General features: G+C 40.9%; 1 protein-coding gene across 1 annotated transcript in view; it reads right to left on the bottom strand.

Annotated features, from left to right (window-relative positions):
• Positions 1-24,695, bottom strand: part of atp13a1 (ATPase 13A1) — a 104,444-nt gene that overhangs the window by 33,900 nt on the left and 45,849 nt on the right. Inside the window, exon 12 of the mRNA XM_072248271.1 lies at positions 14,103-14,223. Within this exon, the coding sequence (XP_072104372.1) occupies positions 14,103-14,223 (121 nt within the window). The remainder of the gene's footprint in view (positions 1-14,102; positions 14,224-24,695) is intronic.

Below are 24,695 nucleotides of genomic sequence, written 5' to 3'. Positions count from 1 at the left end.
TAACAAATTGGCTGCATCCTGTGTAACACACAACACAGCAGTATCCAAGAAAAAGGAGAGTGCTGGAAAAGCCCAACAGTTACATCTAAATTGGCTTTAGATTGAAAAGCAGTCATTATCATGAGGCTTAGAAAGACAGAGCAAGTAGACAAGCCTTCTGTCCACTGAGTCCAAACTGCGTTACATTTATATTAGTCCTACGTTAATCTTATTTTAAATTCTCCCCATGTTTCCATCAATTGCATCGTCCCTGATCTGGGCCGACAATTACGTGCCAGGCAGCACCTAATTAATTAGCATGTTTATTTCGGCTTTTTTCTTAAAGATGTGCTAGATGCCTCCCGGCTACTGCTGCATTCTCTGCGAATCGGTATCTGTCCGCGGCCTGAGGGTTGGGGTGGTGGGATACTGGGGTGTCATCTCATCATCATCTGTTTCCATTAGAGCAGGCAGCTCATCTCCTATGTCTGCCTGCCTCGACGTTGAAGGTCAAGGTTCGTCGTCTGCTGTGGAAGGCTTGCTTGACTGCTTAGCCTCGCGCATTTTTAGATCATACAGTTCTTTGTAAACACTCAAACCATCCTGCAAATATGCCTTAAACTGACGTACCCTTTCAAAATTAAAGTCGTACTTTATCATTACTCATTCGGTTTCGATTGTTCTCCTTTCCTCTTCCAATTGCACCAGCTCTTCATCTATCAGTTCTTGGTCATGGGATGCCAAAACCTGTTCAACATCATCTTCGTCAACTTCCACAAGCCAAACTCACTTTGTCCTTACTTCGTTCACCACGATTGAAACACTTAATTATGTCTAGTTTTACGCTAAGTGTAACACCCTTACGAGTCTTTTAGGCTTTTCCGATACCTTAGAACTCATCTTGCTAACGGCTGCTCACAGGCACGTGTTTAAGCAATGCCGGCGAGAATGCCGTTCCAAATCCAGGGGACAGCGGCTGCCCAGGGATTTTTTTTTTGCATGCTGATTTTTTTTAAAAATGCACGCTGCTTTTCCCGTGCGCTGCCTTTTTTCGTAACAGTGAAAACACCTTCTGTTAGCAAAAACAGGGAACTAATGTAGGTCTTTCATAACAGTGAGGTTTCGTAAAGCGAATGTTCGAAAAGCGGGGGACACCTGTAATCATTTAAGATCATGTTTAGGGGCAGAACACATCATTGCCTACCTGTATGATGCCATACAACAATGGATAATATTAAAAAAAGAGTGGGAAAAGGAGGTTGGGTACAGAGATAGAGGAGGTTATACAGAATGAGGCTTTGGAGTATGTTAACTCCTGTTCCATCAATGCCAGGCATTGTTTAATACTATTTAAAATCCTACATAGATTACATTACTCAAAAGTAAGGATTTATAAAATATTCCCAGAGGTGTCCCCAATGTGTGAGAGATGTAAGTTCTCAGAGGCAGATTTGTTACATAGTTATGCTTTATGTCCCAGGATACAAGAGGAGTGGAAGCAAATATCTGAGGTCCTATCGAAGGTACTAAAGGTTCAGATAATACCAGACCCCATTTTAATAATTTTTGGAACTTCTGTGAGGACAAAAATTCCAGGCTACCCAGCAACAACTCCTGACCTATGGCATACTTAATGGAAAGAAACTCATACTGATGCTCTGGAAAAAGGAGGAAACTCCATCACTCACAGAGAATGGCTGGCTGCATTAATGGATACTCTGCATCTAGAGAGGATAAGATACGTTATCAAGGACAGACTCAAGGAATTTGAAAAAACCTGGCAACCATTATTGTTGTATTTAGAAGAGATCGACAGCTGAACTAAGTGTGGGGGGCGGTAGGACCTAACCAGCACATATGGGAGGGGTGAGGGGAGGGTAGGGCTGGGAAGGTGAAAGGAGACGGGGTGGTAGGGTTTCCTTTGCTTTTTGCTTACTATACATAGATTCTTTTGATTTTCATTATATTGTTATAAGGAAAAGAAAAAAGTATTGTACTTTAGGACATTGTCTGTTGTGGTTAAAGTGATGTTGCTTCACAATGAAAATATTTGAAAATAAGAAACATTTTAAACAAAAACTGGGCAGCAAAAAAGGAAATGATATTTAATTCAGAACGTATGTGATAGTGCAACCAAGCAAAGAAAAAAGATCAAAATATGTTCAGTGTGGGGGAAAAAAAAAGTAAATTAAAAGCTACACACATCGAAGTTGCTGGTGAACGCAGCAGGCCAAGCAGCATCTGTAGGAAGAAGTGCAGTCGACGTTTCAAGCCGAGACCCTTCGTCAGGACTAACTTAAAATTAACTTAAACTAAACTAAAAGCTACTGTGGCTTCATTTATGCTGGACTGCAATTTCCATATAGTTCTCTAGGTGTCACTGTTGGCCACTGAGAACAATTTAGCAGTTGACCAAAGCCTTTTTGTAAGGTTAGGGGTCTCAGATCTCCTATTTCAAAGCCAAAAATCCTCAGATCCATCAGTTTAAGTACCTAATTGAGCACAATCTTTAGATTCCATCCCACAGACTATGCTATGAACCAATCCTTAGCCACCTGCTCCATACTAATGGACTCCACATGGTGCCTGTAAGAGGCAAAGTTTACTGCTCTGCTCAAGCAAGAATGTAGGGCCTTGTAAAAAGTATCCCACTCCCAACCCTTTGTTTACACAAATGGTATTACAATCAAGGATTTTGATCAATTTAGCTGCGGATTTTTTAAATTTATGAATCACATGCTTTTTTCACAGAGTCCAAAAAACAGAAAATTGTAAAGCATGAAAAACTAATTCAAAAACTAAAATGTCAGCAGTTCAAAAGTACTCAACTCCCTTTGCTCAGTACTTAGTTGAACCACTTCTCACATCTATTACGGCCAATAGTCTTTTTGTACAAGTCTATTAGCTTTGCACAAGGTGACAGAGCTCATCCTTTATTCCCTCTCTTCAGCCCCACTCCCAGCCCTTTGATGCCATGTCCGATCAAGGACCTGCCAATCTCTGCCTTAAATACACCCAACAACCTGGCCTCCACAGCTGCCTGTGTTAACAAATTCACCACCCTCTGGCTAAAATCTGTTCAGTGATGCTTTGCAAAGTCTTCACAGGCAAAGACATGATTTTTTAAAAATTAAAGCTAGAGCTTCTTCCTTGCCAGTCTTACGTAAATACCTTTTTTGTGCAAGGCCTTTGAGATTGTGGAGCCAAGAACTTCATCTCCCATTGCAGCCACTGACCTGCAGCTCACTCAGTGATTGTTGGCATCACAAATGCCATCCTTCTCCAGCAACTTAGTTTAGGGGACAGCCTGACCTGGGCATTGTGGCTACGGTTTCATTTTTTTTCCCCCACCATTTCACGATGGACTGAGGTCCAATGTATGTTCAATGTCTTTTAGATGGTCTTGAACCCTTCCCCAGATCTACGCTTCTGTTATTGTTTCCCTGACTCATCTTGGATGTTCCCTAGCCTTCATTTTGGTTGGGTCTGTTGAAAATCTACCAGACTGCTGGTCCTTACAAAGAGAGGGGGTATTTATTCTATGAATTCATTTAAAACACGTAACCCTCTACATAAATAAATTGTGAGAGTTTCTAAGGTAATACATATATTGCACCCAAGGCAAATTAGCATAGTAATTACAAAGGAGGTGAATAGTTTTTCAGCCTCAATTTTGGTTGCTAATTTTTAGTTAATTATTGACAAGGGTTGGAATTTTCCTTTTGATTTAACATGGATAATGTTTTTTTAGATTAGCTCAAAAAATCCTACTTCAACATATCTTAAACTTAGAAAATGAGACAGTAAAATGGGAAAATAGTTGTGTGAGCTGAATAATCTTGCAAGGCACTATAAAAGGTTGCAAATGAAATTTTTCAAAGTCTGCTTGCCATTGTGATTTCTTCTTTGTTTTCTTATATTTTTTGTTTTCCTTTTTAATATTACTGAAAGTGGTTTAACTCTGCTATAAGTAATTCAGAAATTTACTGAAAGTCTCCTTGCTAATGGTGACTCCTTAATTATTTTTTGAATTACTGAAAATGGTTTAACTCTGTTATAAGTTCAGAGCTTTATTGAAAGTCTCCTTGCCATGATGTCTCTTTCAGACTCGATTTGATTATTTAAAATGGCCAATTGCTATTTTTTTCCTTTTTTTTCTCTTTTTTTTATATTTGTTTTCCTTTTAAATTTAATTTTTAAATTACTGAAAATGGCTTAACTCTGCTATAAGTTCAGAAATTTATTGAAAGTCTCCTTGCTATGGGGACTCCTAAATTAATTTTTAAATGACTGAAAATGGTTTAATTCTGCTATAAATTGAGAAATTTTGGAAAGTCTCCTTGCTATAGTGTCTCCTTCAGACTCGATTTGATTATTTAAAATGGCCAACTGGTACTTTTTTCTCCCTACAAGCAACACACATCAAAGTTGCTGGTGAACGCAGCAGGCCAGGCAGCATCTGTAGGAAGAGGTGCAGTCGACGTTTCAGGCCGAGATTTCTTTTCAAATTTTTTTAATTACTGTATTTTTTTTCTTTGCGGATATGGTAATCTGGATTATTATTTCAAGTTAAGTCTAATACTTTTTGATAGTACTGTTTTCTTTATGTATAATTTTAATTCTAAGTGCATAAGCTCTCCAGGTTTTTTTTAAAAACTGTTAATTAAACAGAGCTCATGAAGCTATACAGAAACTGGAAGTTGAGGTTAGGGGTAGTTTTTTTTTCCTAAAGAGCTTGCTGCTGTTCTTTGGTAGCTTTCTTGCTTTGGGTTCTGAGTGGGGGAGGATTTCCTAGTGCCAACATTATTTAAACAATTCTTAGTTATCCTTTGTTATTCATGACTTTTTTGGTCTTGATTTTGTTTCTTACTTTTGCCCCAGAGCTGTTATTAGAATGTTTGTCCATATTTATGCTTACTACACTATATGATTTTTTTTATATGACAATGGTTAGCCCGTTGAATCTTACAAGCTGGAATGTTAAGAGATTGAACCATTCTGCTAAAAGGAAGGGGCTTTCAAATCAAGCAGCTCAAAGCTGACATTACTTTTTTGCAACACATATTCGTAGTTTTAATAACTCTCATTAACCAGAATGATCCCTTTGAGCTTCCCAACAAAATTTCGGATACAAATGGTCGATTTATTATTGTCTCTGGGAAATTGTGTAATAATAGGGTAGTCTTGCTAACTTCTATGCTCCCAATTCAGATGATATGGATTTTTTTGACAGTTTTTTTTTTCCTTTACTGCCTGACTTGAGTTTATATTTTCTCATATTGGGTGGTGAATTTAATTGTTGGTTAGATCCAGTACTGGATCAATCTTCTTCTGTTCCCAGACTCCCTAGTAATTCTGCTTTATCTATTCATTCCTTCCTTTCTAATTATGTTATTTCTGATGTGTGGCGTTTTTTTCCATCCTACTGAGACAGATTATTCCTCTTTTCACATGTCCATCATACTTTTACTAGAATTGATTATTTCTTAATGGATAATCAACTGATTCCATCTGTTCGCTCTTGTGACTATCAGAGTATAGTGATTTTAGATCATGCTCCAAATACCCTGTCCATAAATTTCCCTGGTCTTCCTCAAATGAACAAACATTGGTGTTTTATTCTGACCTTGTTGTCAGATAATGAGTTTGTAAAATTTATGAAGGACCAGATAACTTTTTTTTTTAAAAAGTACTAACATGTCATCTGAAATCTCATCCCAGATCATCCGGGATGCCATGAAAACATATTTGAGGACTCAAATAATTTCATATACTGTGAATCTGAAAAGAACGATCTATTTAGAGCATTTAGACTTAATTGGTCAAATTAAAGAAAAAGACCAATTATATGCCCAGACCAAAAATCCTGAATTGTGTAAGAAAAGAGTAGAACTTCAAACTAAGTTTGACCTCATTTCCACTCGGCCGATTGAATGCCAACTTCTTGAAAGTAAGAGCCGATTTTATATTCATGGGGGTAAGTCCGGTACATTTTTAGTTAACCAACTAAGACGCTCTAAAGCTAAACAACAAATCACAAAAGTTCGAATGGGAAATGGGAACATTACTTCGAATCATTCTGATACCAATGACACACTTAAGAACTATTATTTTCAGTACGCTGGATGAACTCAGGTCAGGCAGCATCAGTCAGAAATGATGATTCGACGTTTTGGGCCGGAACCCTTCATCAGGACTGAAGAATGAAAAATGAGGAAGGACTTGAAGAATGCTTGTAGCTTCAGTTGAAAGACCAGTAATTTGAAAGACAAAGGGGTGGGGGAGGGGAAGCATCGATGTCATAGCCCTGAAAACAATGGAAGCGGAACCATGAGGGAGCTGGGGGAGGGGGTAGTGTGAAATAGGGATAGAGGAAGGGAGGGGAGGGAATTACCGGAAGTTGGAGAATTCTATGTTCATACCAAGGGGCTGGAGACTACCTAGACAGTATATGAGGTGTTGCTCCTCCAACCTGAGTTTACCCTCATCATGGCAGTAGAGGAGGCCATGTATAGACATATCTGAATGGGAATGGGAAGCAGAGTTGAAGTTGGTAGCTACCGGGAGATCCTGTCTGTTGTGGCGGACAGAATGGAGGTGCTCGATGAAGCGGTCCCCCAATCTGCGTCGTGTTTCACCGATGTAGAGGAGGCTGCACCGGCAGCACCGGATGCAATAGATGACCCCAACAGACTCACAAGTGAAGTGTTGTCTCACCTGGAAGGACTGTTTGGGGCCCTGAATGGTTGCAAGAGATGAGGTGTTGGGACAGGTGTAGCACTTACGCTGACAGGGATAAGTGCCGGGTGGGAGATCAGTGGGGAGGGACGTGTGGATAAGGGAATTGCGGAGGGACCGATCCCTGCGGAAAGCGGAGAGGGGTGGAGAGGCAAAGATGTGCTTAGTGGTGGGGTCCTGTTGAAGGTGGTGGACTGATGCTGCCCGACCTGTTGAGTTCATCCAGCGTACTGAAAGTGTTGCTTTGATCACAGCATCTGCAGATTATTTTGTGTTTAAGAACTATTATTCTCGACTTTATACTTCTGAATCTTTAAATGAGAATATCTCAGTTGAGCATTTTTTAAATAGTTTAAATATTCCTTCGCTCTCTTCTGACTTTAAGGCAAAACTCAATGAACCATTATCATTAGAAGAAATATCATCTGCCATCTCTGTATTACGGTCGGGTAAATGTCCCGGACCTGATGGCTTTTCAGGAGAATTTTATAAATCATTTCTTCATTGCTTTTGTCTCAATTATTTTTAGTTCTATCCCATTCGTTTAAGCATGGTAAATTGCCTGCATCATTTAACGAGGCATACCTTAAGAGGCAGTGATCATAACATGTTCACTGTGAAATTTGAGAAAGAGAAGCCGAAATCCAATGTGTCGGTATTTCAGTGGAGTAAAGGAAATTACAGTGGCATGAGACAGAAACTGGCCAAAGTTGACTGGAAAGGGACACTAGCGGGAAGGATAGCACAGCAGCAGTGGCTGGAGTTTAGGCAAGTGAGGAAGGTGCAAGACAGATATATTCCAAAAAAGAAGTAACTTTCGAATTGAAAAAGGATGCAATCGTGGCTGACGAGAAGTCAAAGCCAAAGTTAAAGCAAAGGAGAAGGCATACAAAGATGCAAAAATTAGTGGGAAGATAGAGGATTGGAGAAGTTTTTAAAAGCTTGCAAAAGGAAACCAAGGTGGTCATTAAGAGGGAAAAGATGAACTATTAAAGGAAGCGAGCAAATAATATCAAAGAGGATACTAAAAGCTTTTTCAAGTATATAAAGAGTAAAAGACAGGTGAGAGTAGATATAGGACTGATAGAAAATGATGCTGGAGAAATTGTAAAGGGGAATAAGGAGATGGCGGAGGAACTGAACAAGTATTTTGCATCAGTCTTCACTGAGGAAGACATCAGTAGTATACCGGACACTCAAGGGTGTCAGGGAAGAGAAGTGTATGCAGTCACAATTACGACAGAGAAAGTACTCAGGAAGTTGAACAGTCTAAGGGTAGATAAATCTCCCGGACCAGGTGGAATGCACCCTCATGTTCCGAAGGAAATAGCTGTGGAGATTGCGGAGGCATTAGCAATGATCTTTCAAAAGTCGATAGGTTCTGGCATGGTTCCAGGGGACTGGAAGATTGCAAATGTCACTCTGCTATTTAAGGGGGCAAGGAAGCAAAAAGGAAATTATAGACCTGTTAGCTTGACATCGGTGGTTGGGAAGTTGTTGGGAGTCGATTGTCAAGGATGAGGTTACAGAGTACCTGGAGACATATGTAAGGGGGTTTCGATTTTTATGTTACTGCGGAGGCCAATTAAAATGGCGTTTTTGTTATGTTAATCTGGGGAATGCAGCTTTGTTGTGCTTTAACGCTGAGAAAGTTTGCGCTAGCAGCTTATTGTGGTTTAGAGGGTGATAAGAGGGTGCTATTAACCAATTGGGATAGTTGTTATGGTTTTGGTGTATTTGAAGATACTGTTTGCGAGGGGGTTTGGGGGCAGAGGGCGGGAGAGCGAGACAGAGAATGGACCAGGTGCTGTGAGTCCGCTAACGGGGTCGGACCCCAAGCGGGACGTTCGGCGAGGAGAGGAGACGGAGACGGAGACGGACTCGTATGGAGCGTCTGGTCGACCACCGTTGTTGGTCCCAGGCGGCCGGTCGAGGTGGTCCGAGGGGGTCGCAGGGTGAAGAAGAAGGTCCTTGAGCTCCAACGGTTTTTGTGCACGAAGAGATTGAACCTTGATAAGTGTGGCGCCTTTTATTTTCCTTTTATATTTTATTCTCTTTTAATTATATAGATCCAGTAATATCTATAAACTGTAAATCATTTAATTGCATCTGGTGTATTGTCTGTTATTTGGGCGGGGTGGGGTACCTCACACAGCATCCACACAAACGAATTATCCAGTTTGGCGGGGCCGAGGCTGTTTCCCTAGACGACAGCGAGCCGAGCGACCCTGAGGGTGGCTGGGGGGCTGCACATATGACAAGATAGGCAGAACTCAGCATGGTTTCCTTAAAGGAAAATCTTGCCTGACAAACCTATTGCAATTTTGAGGAAATTACAAGTAGGCTAGACAAGGGAGATGCAGTGGATGTTGTATATTTAGATTTTCAGAAGGCCTTTGACAAAGTGCCACATGAGGCTGCTTAACAAGATAAGAGCCCACGGAATTACGGGGAAGTTACATACGTGGATAGAGCGTTGGCTGATTGGCAGGAAACAGAGTGGGAATAAAGGGTTCCTATTCTGGTTGGCTGCCAGTTACCAGTGGTGTTCAAAAGGGATCCGTGTTGGGGCCGCTTCTTTTTACGTTGCACATCAATGATTTGGATTATGGAATAGATAACTTTGTGGCTAAGTTTGCTGATGATACAAAGATAGGTGGAGGGGCCAGTAGTGCTGAGGAAACAAGAGTCTGCAGAGATTAGCAGAATGGGCAAAGAAGTGGCAAATGAAATACAATGTTGGAAGGTGTATGGTTATGCACTTTGGCAGAAGAAATAAACGGGCAGACTATTATTTAAATGGGGAAAGAATTCAAAGTTCTGAGATGCAAGGGGTCTAAGGGGTCTCCAGGTTGAGTCGGTGGTGAAGAAGGCGAATGCAATGCTGGCATTCATTTCTAGAAGAATAAAGTATAGGAGCAGGGATGTGATGTTGAGGCTCTATAAGGCACTGGTAAGACCTCATTTGGAGTACTATGGGCAGTTTTGGGCTCCTTATTTAAGAAAGGATGTGCTGACGTTGGAGAGGGTACAGAGAAGATTCACTAGAATGATTCCGGGAATGAGAAGGTTAACATATGAGCAACGTTTGTCCGCTCTTAGTCTGTATTCCTTGGAGTTTAGAAGAATGAGGGGAGACCTCATAGAAACATTTCGAATGTTGAAAAGCATGGACAGAGTGGATGTGGCAAAATTGTTTCCCATGGTGGGGGAGTCTAGTACAAGAGGGCATGACTTAAGGATTAAAGGGCGCCCTTTCAGAACAGAGATGCGAAGAAATTTTTTTAGCCAGAAGGTGGTGAATCTATGGAACTTGTTGCCACGGGCGGCAGTGGAGGCCAAGTCATTGGGTGTATTTAAGGCAGAGATTGATAGGTATCTGAGTAGCCAGGGCATCAAAGGTTATGGTGAGAAGGCAGGGGAGTGGGCCTAAATGGGAGACTGGATCAGCTCATGATAAAATGGCGGAGCAGACTTAATGGGCCGAATGGCCGACTTCTGCTCCTTTGTCTTATGGTCTTATGTATCATTCTTTTAGCGAAAAAAGGCAAAGATCCGACAGAGTGCTCTTCATATAGGCTGATCTTTAAAAATTAAATATCAATGTTAAAATTTTGGCTAAAGTTTTGGCTCCTAGATTAGAAAACATCATACCTTCTATTATTTCTAAAGATCAAACTGGTTTTATTAAAAATAGTCTTTCTTTTTTAATATACAGTGCTTACATTTAATATCTTATATTCACCCTCAATTGGGATTCCTGAATGTGTTATTTCTCTTGATGCGGAAAAAGTGTTTGATCATGCCGAATGGAATTACCTTTTTGCAGTTTTAGGAAAATTTGATTTTGGATCAAGTTTTACTACATGGATTAAATTGAAATATTCATGTCCCACCACTTCTGTTCTGACCAACTCTCAGCTATCCCAGTCTTTCAGTCTTAAACGTGGCACTCGTCAAGGTTGCCCTTTAAGTCCATTACTCTTCGATTTGGCTATCGAGCCACTTGCTATTGCATTTCGTAGCTGTGCTGAAGTGACGGGAATTTGGAGGGGAGGTGCTGAGCATAAAGTTTCCCGTTATGCTGACGATCTTTTACTTTTTATATCAAACCCGACTTCCTCCTTCCTTACCCTCAATGTTTTCACTTCTTAATAAACTTAACCAACTTTCTGGTTATAAACTTAATTTACATAAGACTGACCTCTTTCCCATCAATAGAGAAGCACAAGCTTTAGTATTCCACGATCTCCCTTTTAAAGTAGTTAAGAATCAATTCACTTATCTTGGTATTACAGTAACAAGGAATTTTATGAATCTTTTGAGAAAATTTTAACAATCTTCTAAACTCTACAAAACAGAGTTTGACACAGTGGTCACCCTTGTCTATGTCTCTTATAGGTCGTATTAATGTTATTAAAATGTATATCCTTCTTAAGTTTTCGTATCTATTTCAGTCTTTACCAATTTTTATTTCTAAAGCTTTTTTCGATGGGTTAGATTCTATTATTTCATCTTATCTATGGAAGGGTAAACATCCTAGACTTAATAAAGCTCATCTTCAAAAATCTAAAAAGGAAGGTGATATGGCCTTGCCTAATTTTCATTTATGTTATTGGGCAGCCAATATTCGTTCTTATTTTTTGGTCTTTCTTCCATAATAAGTCTGACTGCCCAAAATGGGTGCAATGGAGTTGAACTCTACTAAGAATCTTTCAATTCCTGCACTTCTCGGTTCCACACTTCCTTGTCATTTGCCTAGACATATTGTTAATCCCCTTATCAGACATACTTTAAAAATATGGGCTCAGTTCAGAAAATTTAATGGTCTTCATGGTTTTTCTCTCTCTAGCCCTATTTTACACAATCATCTTTTCCTACCTTCTATGCAGGATTCAACATTTTACAACTGGCATAGAAAGGGTATTAGACACTTTGAAGACCTTTTCATAGATAACTGTTTTGCAACTTTTCAACAATTGTCTGTGAAGTTTAATCTACCTAATACTCATTTCTTTAGATATCTTCAAATTAAACATTTCATTAACCCTCTGATATCAAACTTTCCTGAGAAAAATGTTCTGGATTTGTTTCTTTGTATCAATCCATTGGGTAAAGGTTTACTTTCTGCTACTCGGGATAAGTTAGTGATTTTGAGGCGTGCCCCTTTCGATAAAATTAGAACTGCACGGGAACAAGATCTAAATATCTCCTTATCCGATGAGGTTTGGGAATTAATTCTTAAGTCCGTCAACTCAACCTCTATTATGTGCTCACCACTGCCTTTTGCAGTTTAAGGTTGTACACAGGGCTCATATGTCTAAAACTAAATTATTGCAGTTTTATCCTGACATTAGTCCTGTCTGTGATAAGTGTAAAGGGGCTGAGGCTTCCCTTATTCATATACAGTCATAGTCATATATTGGACCTAGCCTAGTCTAGAGAAACTTTGGAGAGAAATATTTTCAACCTCATCTCATATTCTTAATTGCCATTTAGAATCTAACCCTCTGGTTGCTCTTTTTGGCACCTTGGGTGATGTAAATTAGCACTTGAATCCGACTAAATGCTGAACATTATCTTTTGTCTCTCTCTTGGCTAGATGGTTGGTTCTCCTTCGGTTGAAAGATGCTGTCCCACCCACTCATGCTCAATGGCTTAGTGATATTATGGCCTGTTTAGACCTTGAAAAGATTAATTATTCACTTCTCAATTCGGACATAAAGTTTCATAAGGTGTGGGCACCTTTTCTCGAATATTTTCACAATTCTTCTTTAGGGTAAGTTTTTCCTTTTTTTTTGTATGCTACAATCCCTTACTTCCAGCTTTTTTTTTGTGAGTTATACGGTTGTTGTGAATTACATTATACTTTTGGTAGTCGGCATTATACTTTCTTTTTTCCTATATATATTTACAGTTCTCTGGGGTTGAATGCTCCGATTGATTTTTTTTCTTTTATATGCACAATGGTTGGCCTGGGTCTTTATTTTTTCAGTGGGAGGTTGGGATGGATACTAATTTTACATAATTCTCTTTTGGCTGCTTTTTCTTCTTATTGCTATGAATTACATATTGGATTTGTTTGTTTCGCACTGTATAAATCTCCATTTTGTCGTTGGGTTCGCTTTCTGTAGTTTCTTGTAGAAATGCATAAAAAAATTAATAAATAAAAGGTTGCAAATGATACAAAGATTGATGGTGTTGTGGATACCTTAGAAGACTGGCAAAGAATACAACAGGGTATATCAGAAAAATGGCAGATGGAGCTTATCCTGGGTAGCTGTGGAGTGTTGCACCTTGGTAGGTCAAATGCAAAGAGACAGTACACTGTTGAGGGCAAGACCCTTGAATGTTGGTAAGCAAAGGGATCTTTAGATCCAAGTTCATAACTCCTTGAAAGTGGCTACAGTGGTTAAAAAGGCATAAGGCATTCTTGCCTTTAATAGTTGAGGCATTGAAATCAAAAGCCAGGAAGTTATGTTGCAACTCTATAAAACTTAGTATGGCCGCAAAAAAGGAGAAAATCTATAAACGCTGGAAATCCAAAGCAAGACACAAAATGCTGGAGGAATTCAGCAGGCCAGACAGCATCTCCTTATCTGCTGCCTGGTCAGCTGAGTCCCTCTTGCATTTTGTGTTGCTCCAACTGCTGTTGGAGTATTGCATACAGTTCTGGTCACCCCATTATAGAAGGAACTTCCAGGCTTTGGAGAGGGTGCAAGAGAGATTTACCAGGATGTTGCCTGGATTAGAAGGCATGTGCTAAAACAAGAGGCTAGACAAATTTGGGTTTTTGTCTCTAGAGAGGAGATCTCCTAGATGTTTAAGATTATGAGAGTAGTAGACAGAAAACTCAAAATTCAAGTAAATTATCAGAATGCACATATGTCACCATGTACAACTGAAATTCATTTTCTTGCAGGCATACTCAATAAATCCATAATGGAATCAATGAAAGCCCATACCAACTGGGCATTCAACCAGTCTGCAAAAGACAAACTGTGCAAATACAAAAAGAAATAATAAATAAATGAACAAGCAATAAGTAGAGAACATGAGATGAAGGGTCCTTAACAGTGAGTCCATAGGTTGTGTGAACATTTTAGTGATGGCGCAGGTGAAGTTGAGTGAAGTTCAGGAGCTTGATGGTTGAGAGGCAATAACTGTTCCTGAACCTGGTGATGTGAGTCTTGGCCTCCTGCATCTTTTTCCTGAGAAAAGAGCAGGTCCTGGAAAGCTCCAAAGGGAATGGAGAGCACAGGTGATTGAAAGATCAAAGGGACATGTACTGGAGTGTGACCAGCAGCCATGCAATTGCACCCAAGGAAAATGTCAAGGCCTCTAGGAGATGAGTACAGAAAACTAGCATGAAAAGGAATACACACCTGAGTCCAGCAACACCTCGGACCACCAGGTTGTCACTTGTTAGAGTGCCAGTTTTATCGAAGCAGCAGAATTCGACTTTCCCAGCGAAGGGGATTCGGAAAGGTTCCGTACAATACACATCTAAAAGAAACGCAAAACATTAGCACTCTTTCCCTGATACCAACCAGCAAAACCCAGTAGTGCTTAAAGCAAAGCTTATGGCAATACCTTACCAGAGGACCTAATTTTACAATCACTTTCTACTTTGTAACAATGGTTACAGGGGAAAAAAATTGCCATGGATGTAAAGTATTTCAGGCAAAGGCCAAAAAGGGAAAAAAGGAAACTAATCTCTTCTGCAGAATATTTATAATTATCAGCTTTATAAGGAGTGTAGCAGAAATTCACCGGCATTACTGGAACTTCAAGCTTTAAATTACAAAGGATAGAGATTACATAATCTCTTGTAATCTCTGGAGTACAGAAAATTAAGGGTAAATTGAGATTATGTAGGATTTTGAAGAAAATTGAGTAGATGTGGCAAAACTTTTAGCTGATTGTGGAAGTTTCGGGTGGGACGGGTAGGAGGACCGGTGGTACACCACAGAAATAACAAGGAGAGTTGTGGACTTGTCCATAACTGAAAGACAGGCTTTTCAGCAGTGAAGCGCTTTTTTTTAAAAAAATAATTGAAATTTAATTAATTGGTGTTACATTCACTCATGTAAAGCAAGGGTCCCCAACCTTTTTAGCACTGCGGACAGGTTTAATATTGACAATATTCTTACGGACCGGCCGATCGGGGGGGGGGGGGGGGGGGGGGGCGGGTAGGGTTGCCAACGGACAGGAGTAGCAGTCAAATACGTTGTGTTTACTCCGCGAAAGACTACAATGACCATGAAGCCTTGCACAGGCACCAGTGAGCATGCCTGTACGTGCCGATTTCTTTTTCCAAAATTTGTTTTCAGCGATTCTGTTTGGCGGGCGGGGGGTTTAATCACGACCGGAATATAGGTGATAAGTGGCTAATACACTCAACTTCATTTCTAAAAGTGATTATCTAACAAATTTAATATTAAACACACAGAGCATATTTTCCTCGCATGAATATAGTGATAAAGTCAATTATCAGGGGAGAACAGGGGAGCTTGAAGTAAGTGTTGAACGAACTTCCAGCAGAAGTGGTAGAGGCAGGTTCGATATTAGCATTTAAAGAAAAATTGGGTAGGTATATGGACAGGAAAGGAATGGAGGGTTGTGGGCTAAGTGCAGGTCAGTGGGACTAGGTGAGAGTTGCGTTCAGCACGGACTAGAAGGGTAGAGATGGCCTGTTTCCGTGCTGTAATTGTTATATGGTTATATAAGTCAATAGCATAACATTTTAAGTAACATTTGGATATTAAACACACAGCACATATTTTCCCCGTATGAACACAAAATCATTGCAACACACCAATATTGCTGAATCAGTGGGAGCCCTGGGCTAGTTTTCCTGCAACAAGACGGTCCTATCGAGGGGTGATGGGAGACAGCGATACTCGAATGGGGTTCCTTATGTCCGGCCTATTCTGCAATTCAGTTTTTGTTGCATTCACTGCAGAAAATTCCGCTTCACAGAAAAATGTTGGAAATGGAAGCAACGTTTTCAGTGCTTTCGTGGCTATCTCAGGAAATTTAGCCTTGACTTAGATCCAAAATGCCAGCAGAGATGTTACGTCAAACATACTTTTCATCCCGCCATCATTTGCAAGCTTAAGGAGTTGACATCTCCTTCCCGCGCTGACACGGATGATGCGTGGGTAATGACCTCGCATGCTTTCAAGCTCAACAGTGGACGTGACAGGGAATGAGGAGAGGTGCAGCTGACGCATATCGCCAAATCATATCGTTTCCTCTTGGCCCGGTAGCACATGCTGGTTGGGGACTGCTGATGTAAAGCTTCAATTGTATCAAAAAGAATATGATACCAGAACACCTAGAAGCAGTTAGGATACAGATGAACCATAACCGAATTTAAGTAACCCAGGATTCAGGCATTGAATAACCTGCTTCTGCTCTTCCATGCTCATTTCAGGCTTTACTTCCAATTTTGTGTTCAAACTCAGCAAAACTTATAAACTCTTCTCGGGCTTCAAGCTGGGTACAGGTATTGATTATAACGGACGTTTTCAATGACAAACTATCTTCTTCAGCCAACTCTACAATCTGCATCATCCCTGAAGAAAACTGGCAGAATTTGTAATTGAAACCTCTATTATAATTGATACCTGTACCCGCTTGAAGCCAGAGTAGAGTTTTTTTTTTATCATATACACTGGGAAAGCACTAGATCCTTTTTCAGCACAACTGATTTCAGTGCCCCAGAGCGAGGAGGGTGACTAACAGAAGTACAGGAGGCATAAGGAAAAACCAGTAATAAACTTGTGCAAGCATTGAACGAGTGACTGAAGCATTTCATTCGTGGCACATCATCTCTTCTTCTAGTATTCTATTTATAACACTGGCAGTTTGTAAAAATACAATAAACCCCTTCTGCTGTCTTAACCAATCTTCCATCCATTCTATATTTATTTTGCCCAACATCACATTAACAATTGAGACAACATATGCATTCTCTCTTCTAACTATAAGGTTAACTACTAGGATAGTTAAGATGACTACTTAATTGCTAATGACAGCCCTCCAAACTGCTAAGGTAGTTTAGAGGAACTCATGAATGGACTGCCCTGATTTTCATTGCGGTGATGCAAAAATGTTTGCTGGACAAAGTAAGCTGTGGTAAATATATTAGATTGGATGGAGGGTTTGTTAAAAAATAACATGGGGAATAAATTGTAATTTAGCTATGGATTTGTGGATTGTTAAAAATCTATGGATCTGCCAAACATGAAATCAGTTTCATTAAAATAATGTGCATACTTCTGATCTTTCACGTGGCATGTTATCACATTCCCTACAGATTCTTGAATTCTTTCAGCAAAAAAATATAAATTTTCCAATTTCCTCCTTCCCTTCTTTCTTGACCTACTAGTGGGATACTTTAGAGCAGTCCAGAATCTGGAGAATTTCAGAAAATTACAAATGCATCGATAGTTACTAGCTTAAGATACAGGCGATTAGACTCAGGATGTCAGATTTAAATACCTTTTACATTTAGTACGTCATTCTGATATTATCTATGTACTCAACAGATCCTTGGTCCACCAACATCATTGACTCCTACAGTGGTCAGATCAGTTTAATGCCTCAGTCATTTCTCAGTCTTCATATTTCCATTTCTTATGGTCTAACCCCCATTACAATTCATTTTTAGTATTATTTGTTTTTTATTGGCACAGTCTTATTTTGCACTTTGATTGTCAGTCTTTGTGTAGCTTTTCATTAATTTTATTGTATTTCTTTGTTCTGCAAGAAAATGAATCTCGAGGTGGTACAGAATGACATATACAAACTACAAATTCACTTTGAACCTGTACCTCAGGAGATTTGAATTTCCTTTTACCCAGGTAAAAGAATACTCCTGAAATTACCTTTATAAAAAGAACTTATTCTTTACTCCCTTCAACTTTTTCATTTGTGGCTATTTCTGAATCCACCCTAACTATTGAGCACTATCCCTAATGTCTTTAGTTAACCATTGAATGCCTCAATGGAGTTTACATTTGTTAAGAAATTAAGTTTTATTTTCTGAATGATCATCATTTATTGGCAAGTGTTTTAATCTAATGTTCTTGACCATCTCCCTTGTAATTACAATTAACTTCAAGGTGTCAATTTAGATCAAAATTCTGCCAGTGTCAAAAAAAAAGCTCAAGCAGATACCTTTAGACTGATGCAGGTCACACACTATAAACCAGATTTCTTGTAAAGGTGACTCAAGTATTGGATTGCAGACTGTTCATGGTTATTCATACAAAGATTCAGAAAGCATATAATATTAGCCAAATTAAATCTTGCAGTGGAAGTAATTGATTTGGTTAGGAACTTGGATGAGTGGCAAGAGAGAAGAAATAATGGACCAATGCTTGAAAAGGCAGAATATGACGAATGCTACTCTACCAGGATCAGTTAGGACAGCAGCTCACCCACCCTATCACCAACCTAAAAACAGAAAACCAACCATCCTGTTGTGCATGATCCAATGGCAAGCAACATCTCACAGACTGTAGTTGGAAGTAGAAATAACCAGGGTAAAATAGTGACAATTAGACTTCTATATAGCTTTTTGATGATTAAAGACTGCCACACATTTGGCTGTGTGAAAGGCAGAAGGCAGGAATCATTATGAGGAGCAATTCACGATGACCAGGAGATTAAACTGTGAACAAAGTGACAGTAATACAGAAAGTAACAGCAGTGACAAATACAGATCTTTTAAAGCAATGAGCCACAAGAGCACAGCAGGAAGTGCAAAGTGAATACACCTCGGAGTGTTGGAGTTTGGAGTTCAATTCTGTTGTCATCGGTAAGGAGTCTGTATGTCCTCCCCGTGGAATGCCTGAGATTTCTCCAGCTCCCCCGGTTTCCTCCCACAGTCCAAGGACGTTCCAAGTAGGTTAATTGGTCATTGTAAATTGTCCCACGATTAGGTTCGGGTTAAATCGGGATTGTCGGACATTGTGGAGTAACGCATCTTTAAGGGCTGGAATGGCCTATACCTTACTACATCTCTAAATAAATAAAACACTGCAGGTGTACCAAATTTCTCAACTCAGGAACCATTTATACACACACACAGGGGGAAGGTAAAAGTCTATAACCAGTTACCATGGCTTACAAAATTAGACTCAGCATCTAAAACTAGGTGATAGCCTTTAGATCTCATTGAAAAGCAAGATGTTCAAGGGACCAAAAGGTCTATACCTGCTTCATCAGCTGCAGAACAAGTAGACTGCTTAGAATTCCATCATATAAAAAGTTCATATACTTTATCAGCCCAGAGTCTGAGCCATCTCTGCAGACCTTATCAGGAGTTCCAATCCCCTATTTCCCTTCATCCAGATTCCCCCCACCACCCATATTAGTTGTAATCTTCAGTAATCGATTTGTTTAGCAAGCTGTAGAAGGAAACCTAAGTATTCAGGAAAAACCCATATGGTCATAGGGAGAACATGCAAACTCCACACAGATAACACTACTGGTCAGGATTCACTCTAAACCACAGGGGCTAAGGCAAGAATATCTCATCCATTTTCCCTAGAGAAGCTATGACCTATTCTGGAGACTCATTAGGAAAAGCAGAAACACCAGTTTCCAAGATTCCACTCATTGAGTTCTATATGAAAAGAGGACACCGGCACGCATCCAGAAAGAGACTGCAGCAGAAGGTGTAGCTGCTTTCCCACCCCCCCCCCACTCCATCCCACAAGTCTTCAACAGATTTTAAAATTACAGCTTCAGATCATTAAACTTGATTGTGTCAAAGATGTGGGATGTTCTGCTTTTTTAAAAAATTATGAATTTAGTCTCAGCTGCCTCATGTATCCCCATACTGGTCCCAGCTCACAAACAGGAACTAATACCAGAAAACATCAAAAGAAACATCAAACAGGCAGACAACAGGAATTCTGCAGATGTTGGAAATTCAAGCAACACACATCAAAGTTGCTGGTGAACGCAGCAGGCTAGGCAGCATCTGTAGGAAGAGGTGCAGTCGACGTTTCAGGCTGAGACCCATCATCAGGACTAACTGAAGGAAGAGTGAGTAAGGGATTTGAAAGTTGGAGGGGGAGGCCCATCCTCTGGGTTCCCCCCCCTTGTCTTTCTTCCCAGACCTCCTGTCCCATGATCCTCTCGTATCCCCTTTTGCCAATCACCTGTCCAGCTCTTGGCTCCATCCCTCCCCCTCCTGTCTTCTCCTATCATTTTGGATCTCCCCCTCCCCCTCCAACTTTCAAATCCCTTACTCACTCTTCCTTCAGTTAGTCCTGACGAAGGGTCTCGGCCTGAAACGTCGACTGTACCTCTTCCTACAGATGCTGCCTGGCCTGCTGTGTTCACCAGCAACTTGATGTGTGTTGATCAAACAGGCAGACTCATTTATATGTTCTGTTTGTCAGCAATTAACAGCTTATAGTGCTCTTGCATTCGGTAACTACTGTGGTCTGCATGGCTTGGAAATCTAGCCTTTGATGAATTACATTTCACAGAGACTGCATGTAAACCCTCGCTTAACCAGATACCACACAACAAAGAACTTGCTCATCTAGTAGCCAAGACTTCATGTCAAATTTTAACTGAAAATTTATATCCACTTGAAAAATGTAATCACCAAATAACCAGCACACATTATATCTGTCCAACCAATGTTATAACAAAGAATAGACCAGATAGAGAACACAAAAGTCATAATGGGATTTTGTTTATCAAAATTAATTTTCCCTTTTCCCCCCCAATATCCATCTCTAGGACAGTATAGAAATCCAGGGACTTGGCTCCAATTTTCATTATCCCCACAATGAACAGAGCCAGCATGGGCCCAATGGGCCAAATGATTTTATGTGCTGCAACCATTCAATGATTCTAATTAATGGCTGGCTCTTTGACCAGATACAACAGTACAAGTATGACTGAACAATCCAGGATAGGGAGTACCAACACACTCTTCCTTAAGAATGGAGCGCATGGCAGTGTGCAGGCCAACACCATCTCAGTGGTACAGTCTAGATACTTTCCTGACCAGTAAGACAGAACTGTGGGGTGCAGGTGGGGGCCCCAAAATGAGATTCAAGGGATGTAAGAATATTGTGAGAGGAAAACCCTCCATTTTATTGCATGACAGAGCAAGCAGTGTCCAAATGACCATAACCTATTCGACGTTACGAACCCATCTCATTTTACTCATTACAATCAAGACAAAATCTGCAGATGCTGGAAATCACAGCAACACACACAAAATGCTGGAGGAACTCCGCAGGGCAGGCAGCATCTATGGAAAAAAAGCACAGTCAACATTTCGGGCCGAAACCCTTTGGCAGGACTGGAGAGAAAAAGCTGAGGAGTAAATTTAAAAGGTCGGGGGAGAGGAGAGAAACACTAGGCTATAGGAGAAACTGGAGGGGGGCGGGAAATGAGCAAAGAGCTAGGAAATAGATTGATGAAGGAGCAGAAGGCCATGGAAGAAAGGAAGGGGGGGGATAAGAGCACCAGAGGGAGGCGACAGGCAGGAAAGGAGATAACATGAGAGGGGGAAAAAGGAAATGGGAAATGGTGAAGGGGGCTGGGAGAGGCATTACAGGAAGTTTAAGAATGCATATCATTCCATCCCTAGGCCACATTTTGGGAAATCTGATCATCTGGCTGCCCTCCTGCATGCATATAGGCAGTGGTAAAAGAGGAAGGCTCTGGAGGGAAGGACAACAACGAGGTGGTTGCAGGAGACAGAGCAGCAGCTAAGGGACTGCTCTGAGTTGGAGGCTTGGGCCACATACAAGGACAGAAGGATCTTAATGAACAGGCCACAGTTGTCATGGACTTTCCAAATTCACTTGTAGACGAGTTTGTCCCCACACAAAAAAAGTCTTCCCCAATTGGAAACCATGGATGAACCAAGACATTTGGAATCTGATAGGAACAGCTAATATGTGAGTGGGGCAGTGTTAAAGAGTGATCGGGTTTTGCCTCAACAAGTTTCGGTAACAGGCAGAGGCTAGAACTTAAGCTTGAGAAGTTCAAACTTAAGGTATAACAAACGTAGGAAGGATGGTGGTTCAAACAGTGGAATCAGTGCCAGGTGTTCGAGAGTGTCAAGGGGCAGAAGTGAGGGCAGCCGCTATTAATACGAAGATAGTGTTCGGGAAACTGAAATATGTGAAAATAGATAAGTCACCTGGACCTGATGGAGTACACTTCGGGGTGCTAGAGGGGCGGCTGAAGAGACTGTGGAGATATTAGTAATGATTTTTCCAAAAACAAAAAATCCAATCAATTCTGGTATGGTTCCGGAGGACTGGAAAATTGCAATTATCACTTCACAAGGGAGAGACCGAAGTAAGGAAATTATATGCCAGTTAATCTGACCTCAGTGGTTGGGAAGATACAATGTTAGTGATCATGAGGACTAGAATATAAAAGCAAAGATGTAACACCCAGGATGTATAAGGTACTGGTGAGACTTCATTTGGAGTATTGCAATCAGTTTTGGGCCCCCTTTTTAAGAAAGGATATGCTGACTTTGGAGAGGGTTCAGAGGAGGCTCATGAGAATGATCTTGGGAATAAAAGTTATTTGAGCAGCGATTGAAGGCTCTATGCCTGTACTCACTGAAATTCAGAAGAACGAGGGGGATTTCACTGAAAACTATTAAATGTTGAAAGGGCTCGATAGAGTGGATATTTCATTTGATGGGGGAAGTCTAGGACCAGAGGATACAGCATCAAAACAAAGGGACATCCATTTAGAACAGATGAGGAGGAATTTCCTTAGCCAGGTGGTGAATCTGTGGAATTCATTGCCACAGGCAGCTGTGGAGGCCAGGTTACTGCCTGCACTTAAGGCAGACAGAGCTTGAGAGGTACTGGATTAGTCATGGTGCGAAGGTTAGGAGAGGAGGCAGGAGAATAGAGTTGAAGGGGAAATGGATCAGCCACGATGAAATGGCAGAGCAGACTTGATGGTCCAAATGGCCTAATTCTGCTATATCTTATGGGATACACCTGCAAGATGTGGTATTGCAGGGTACCTAATGATCTCTCTGATGACCCCATCTGCAGAAATTTCAAAGTACATTTATTATCAGTGTATACTATATGCAACAATGAGATTTGTCCCCTTACAGTCAGCCCCAAAACAAAAACCCAATAGAACCCATTTGGGAAAAAAAGACTGAAACACCCAATGTGCAGAAAAAAATTGTGCAAACGATAAAAATAAGCCAACAATACTCAGAAGTGAAGTTCAAGAAAGTGAGTCCACAACCATGAAGACAAATACAGTCAGTCCAAGAGTTCGTTAGCTGTAGGCCATAGCCTCAGTTCAGCACAGATAGATAAACCACATGGGATCGAGAACTAAACACCAGCCCACCCCTCAGCTCTGGTCCTGACATTTTCAACCTGGCCCAGTGCGCATACTGGCCAAACAGCTGGTCGTCTCACATTCCTAGACCTGGGCCTTGCCACCTTGATATGCTCTTGGGCCCGGGACCCACCTACTCTATTCAGTCCACACCCAACCTTTCCAATTCAGCCTGGTATGTAAATCATTCATGCTTGTTCTTCACTTGCAGGCCCAGGCCAACCAACTCGATTCAGCCTGTACATGCCATGCTGCAACAATCCTGCACCTCTGAGACTTCAGTTCACACCACACAAAAACGACAGGTTGTACAGGTGGTTCAAAAGCTCAACTCCGAAGGGAAGCTACAGGTATTGATTGCAGTGACCATTTGAGAAAAGGTGTGATTAATAAAGTAGTAACAGGTGTTTTTCCTGCCAGTCACTATGCTTTACAAACACCATCTTAAACCTGAAGACCAGATAGTGAAGTTGCATCCAATTTCAGGTCCTGACAGACAGGGTCAAGGAACTGGTGCTGTAAGTGGACGTACTCAGGACCAGCAAAGAGGCTGAAAACCTCAGGTGAAACTTTTACTGAGTTGGTCACACCCAGAGTGCAGGCTTCAGAAAGTAGATGGGTGAGCACCAGAAGTAAGGGGAGTTGAGCAGTTAGTGCAGGGCTCCTGACCCCTGATGGTGATGAGGCAGCACAGAGTGAGATAGATCAGCTGGTTGAGGGGTGTTGCAACAACAAACTTGTACTCAGCACCAGTAGGACCAAAGAATTAATTGCAAACTTCAGGAAGGGGAAGTTGAGGGAACACATACCAGTCATCAAGGCATCAAAAATGGAAAGCGTGAGCAATCTCAAGTTCCTGAGTTTCAACACATTTGAGGAACTATCTTGGGCCCAACTTATTAATGCAATTACAATGAAGGCATGCCAGCCACTGAAGTAGTGGCATCAGCACCAGACTTCAAAGCAAATGGTCCCAGGTTCAAACCTGGCCAACTCTTTGCACACTTTCCATCTGTGCTGGGTTGAGTATCAATCTAGCAACTCTGCCACACAAAAAAAGAGACAAATGTTAAAGAAACGGCAAGGTTGCCACCCAAGGCACCACAAAGTGCAGAAAGGAACATCAAATAGTACTCTAGACATGACAGCTGCCATCCTTCATTAGGAGTCTGAGGAGAATTGGTACGTCAAAGACACTTGTAATTTTCTACAGATATAGCATGGTGAGTATTCTAACTAGTTGCACCACTGTCTGAAATGGAGTGGACACAGCACAGGATCAGAAAAGGCTGCAGGAATTTGTAAACTCTGCCAGTCCCATCGTGGACATTAGACTCCCCAACACCCAGGACACCTTCAAAAGGCAAAGCCTCAAAAAGGCAGCATCCATCATTAAAGACTGATCACTCAGGACATGCCCTATTTTCATTGCTACCATCAAGCAGGTATAAGAGCCTGAAGACTCATACTCAACTTTTCAGAAACACCTCTTTCCCCTCTGCCATCAGATTTCTGAATGGACAATGAACCCATGAACACCTCAGTACACTTTTACCCCCTTTTGCAATGCAAATTAATCTCATATATACTTATTGTAA

This window comes from Mobula birostris, chromosome 32 (genome assembly GCF_030028105.1).
Source record: "Mobula birostris isolate sMobBir1 chromosome 32, sMobBir1.hap1, whole genome shotgun sequence".
In the NCBI taxonomy this organism is placed as follows: Eukaryota; Metazoa; Chordata; class Chondrichthyes; order Myliobatiformes; family Myliobatidae; genus Mobula; species Mobula birostris.
The sequence above is the reverse complement of the archived record's forward strand: the minus strand, read 5'-3'. Positions and strand labels throughout refer to the sequence as shown.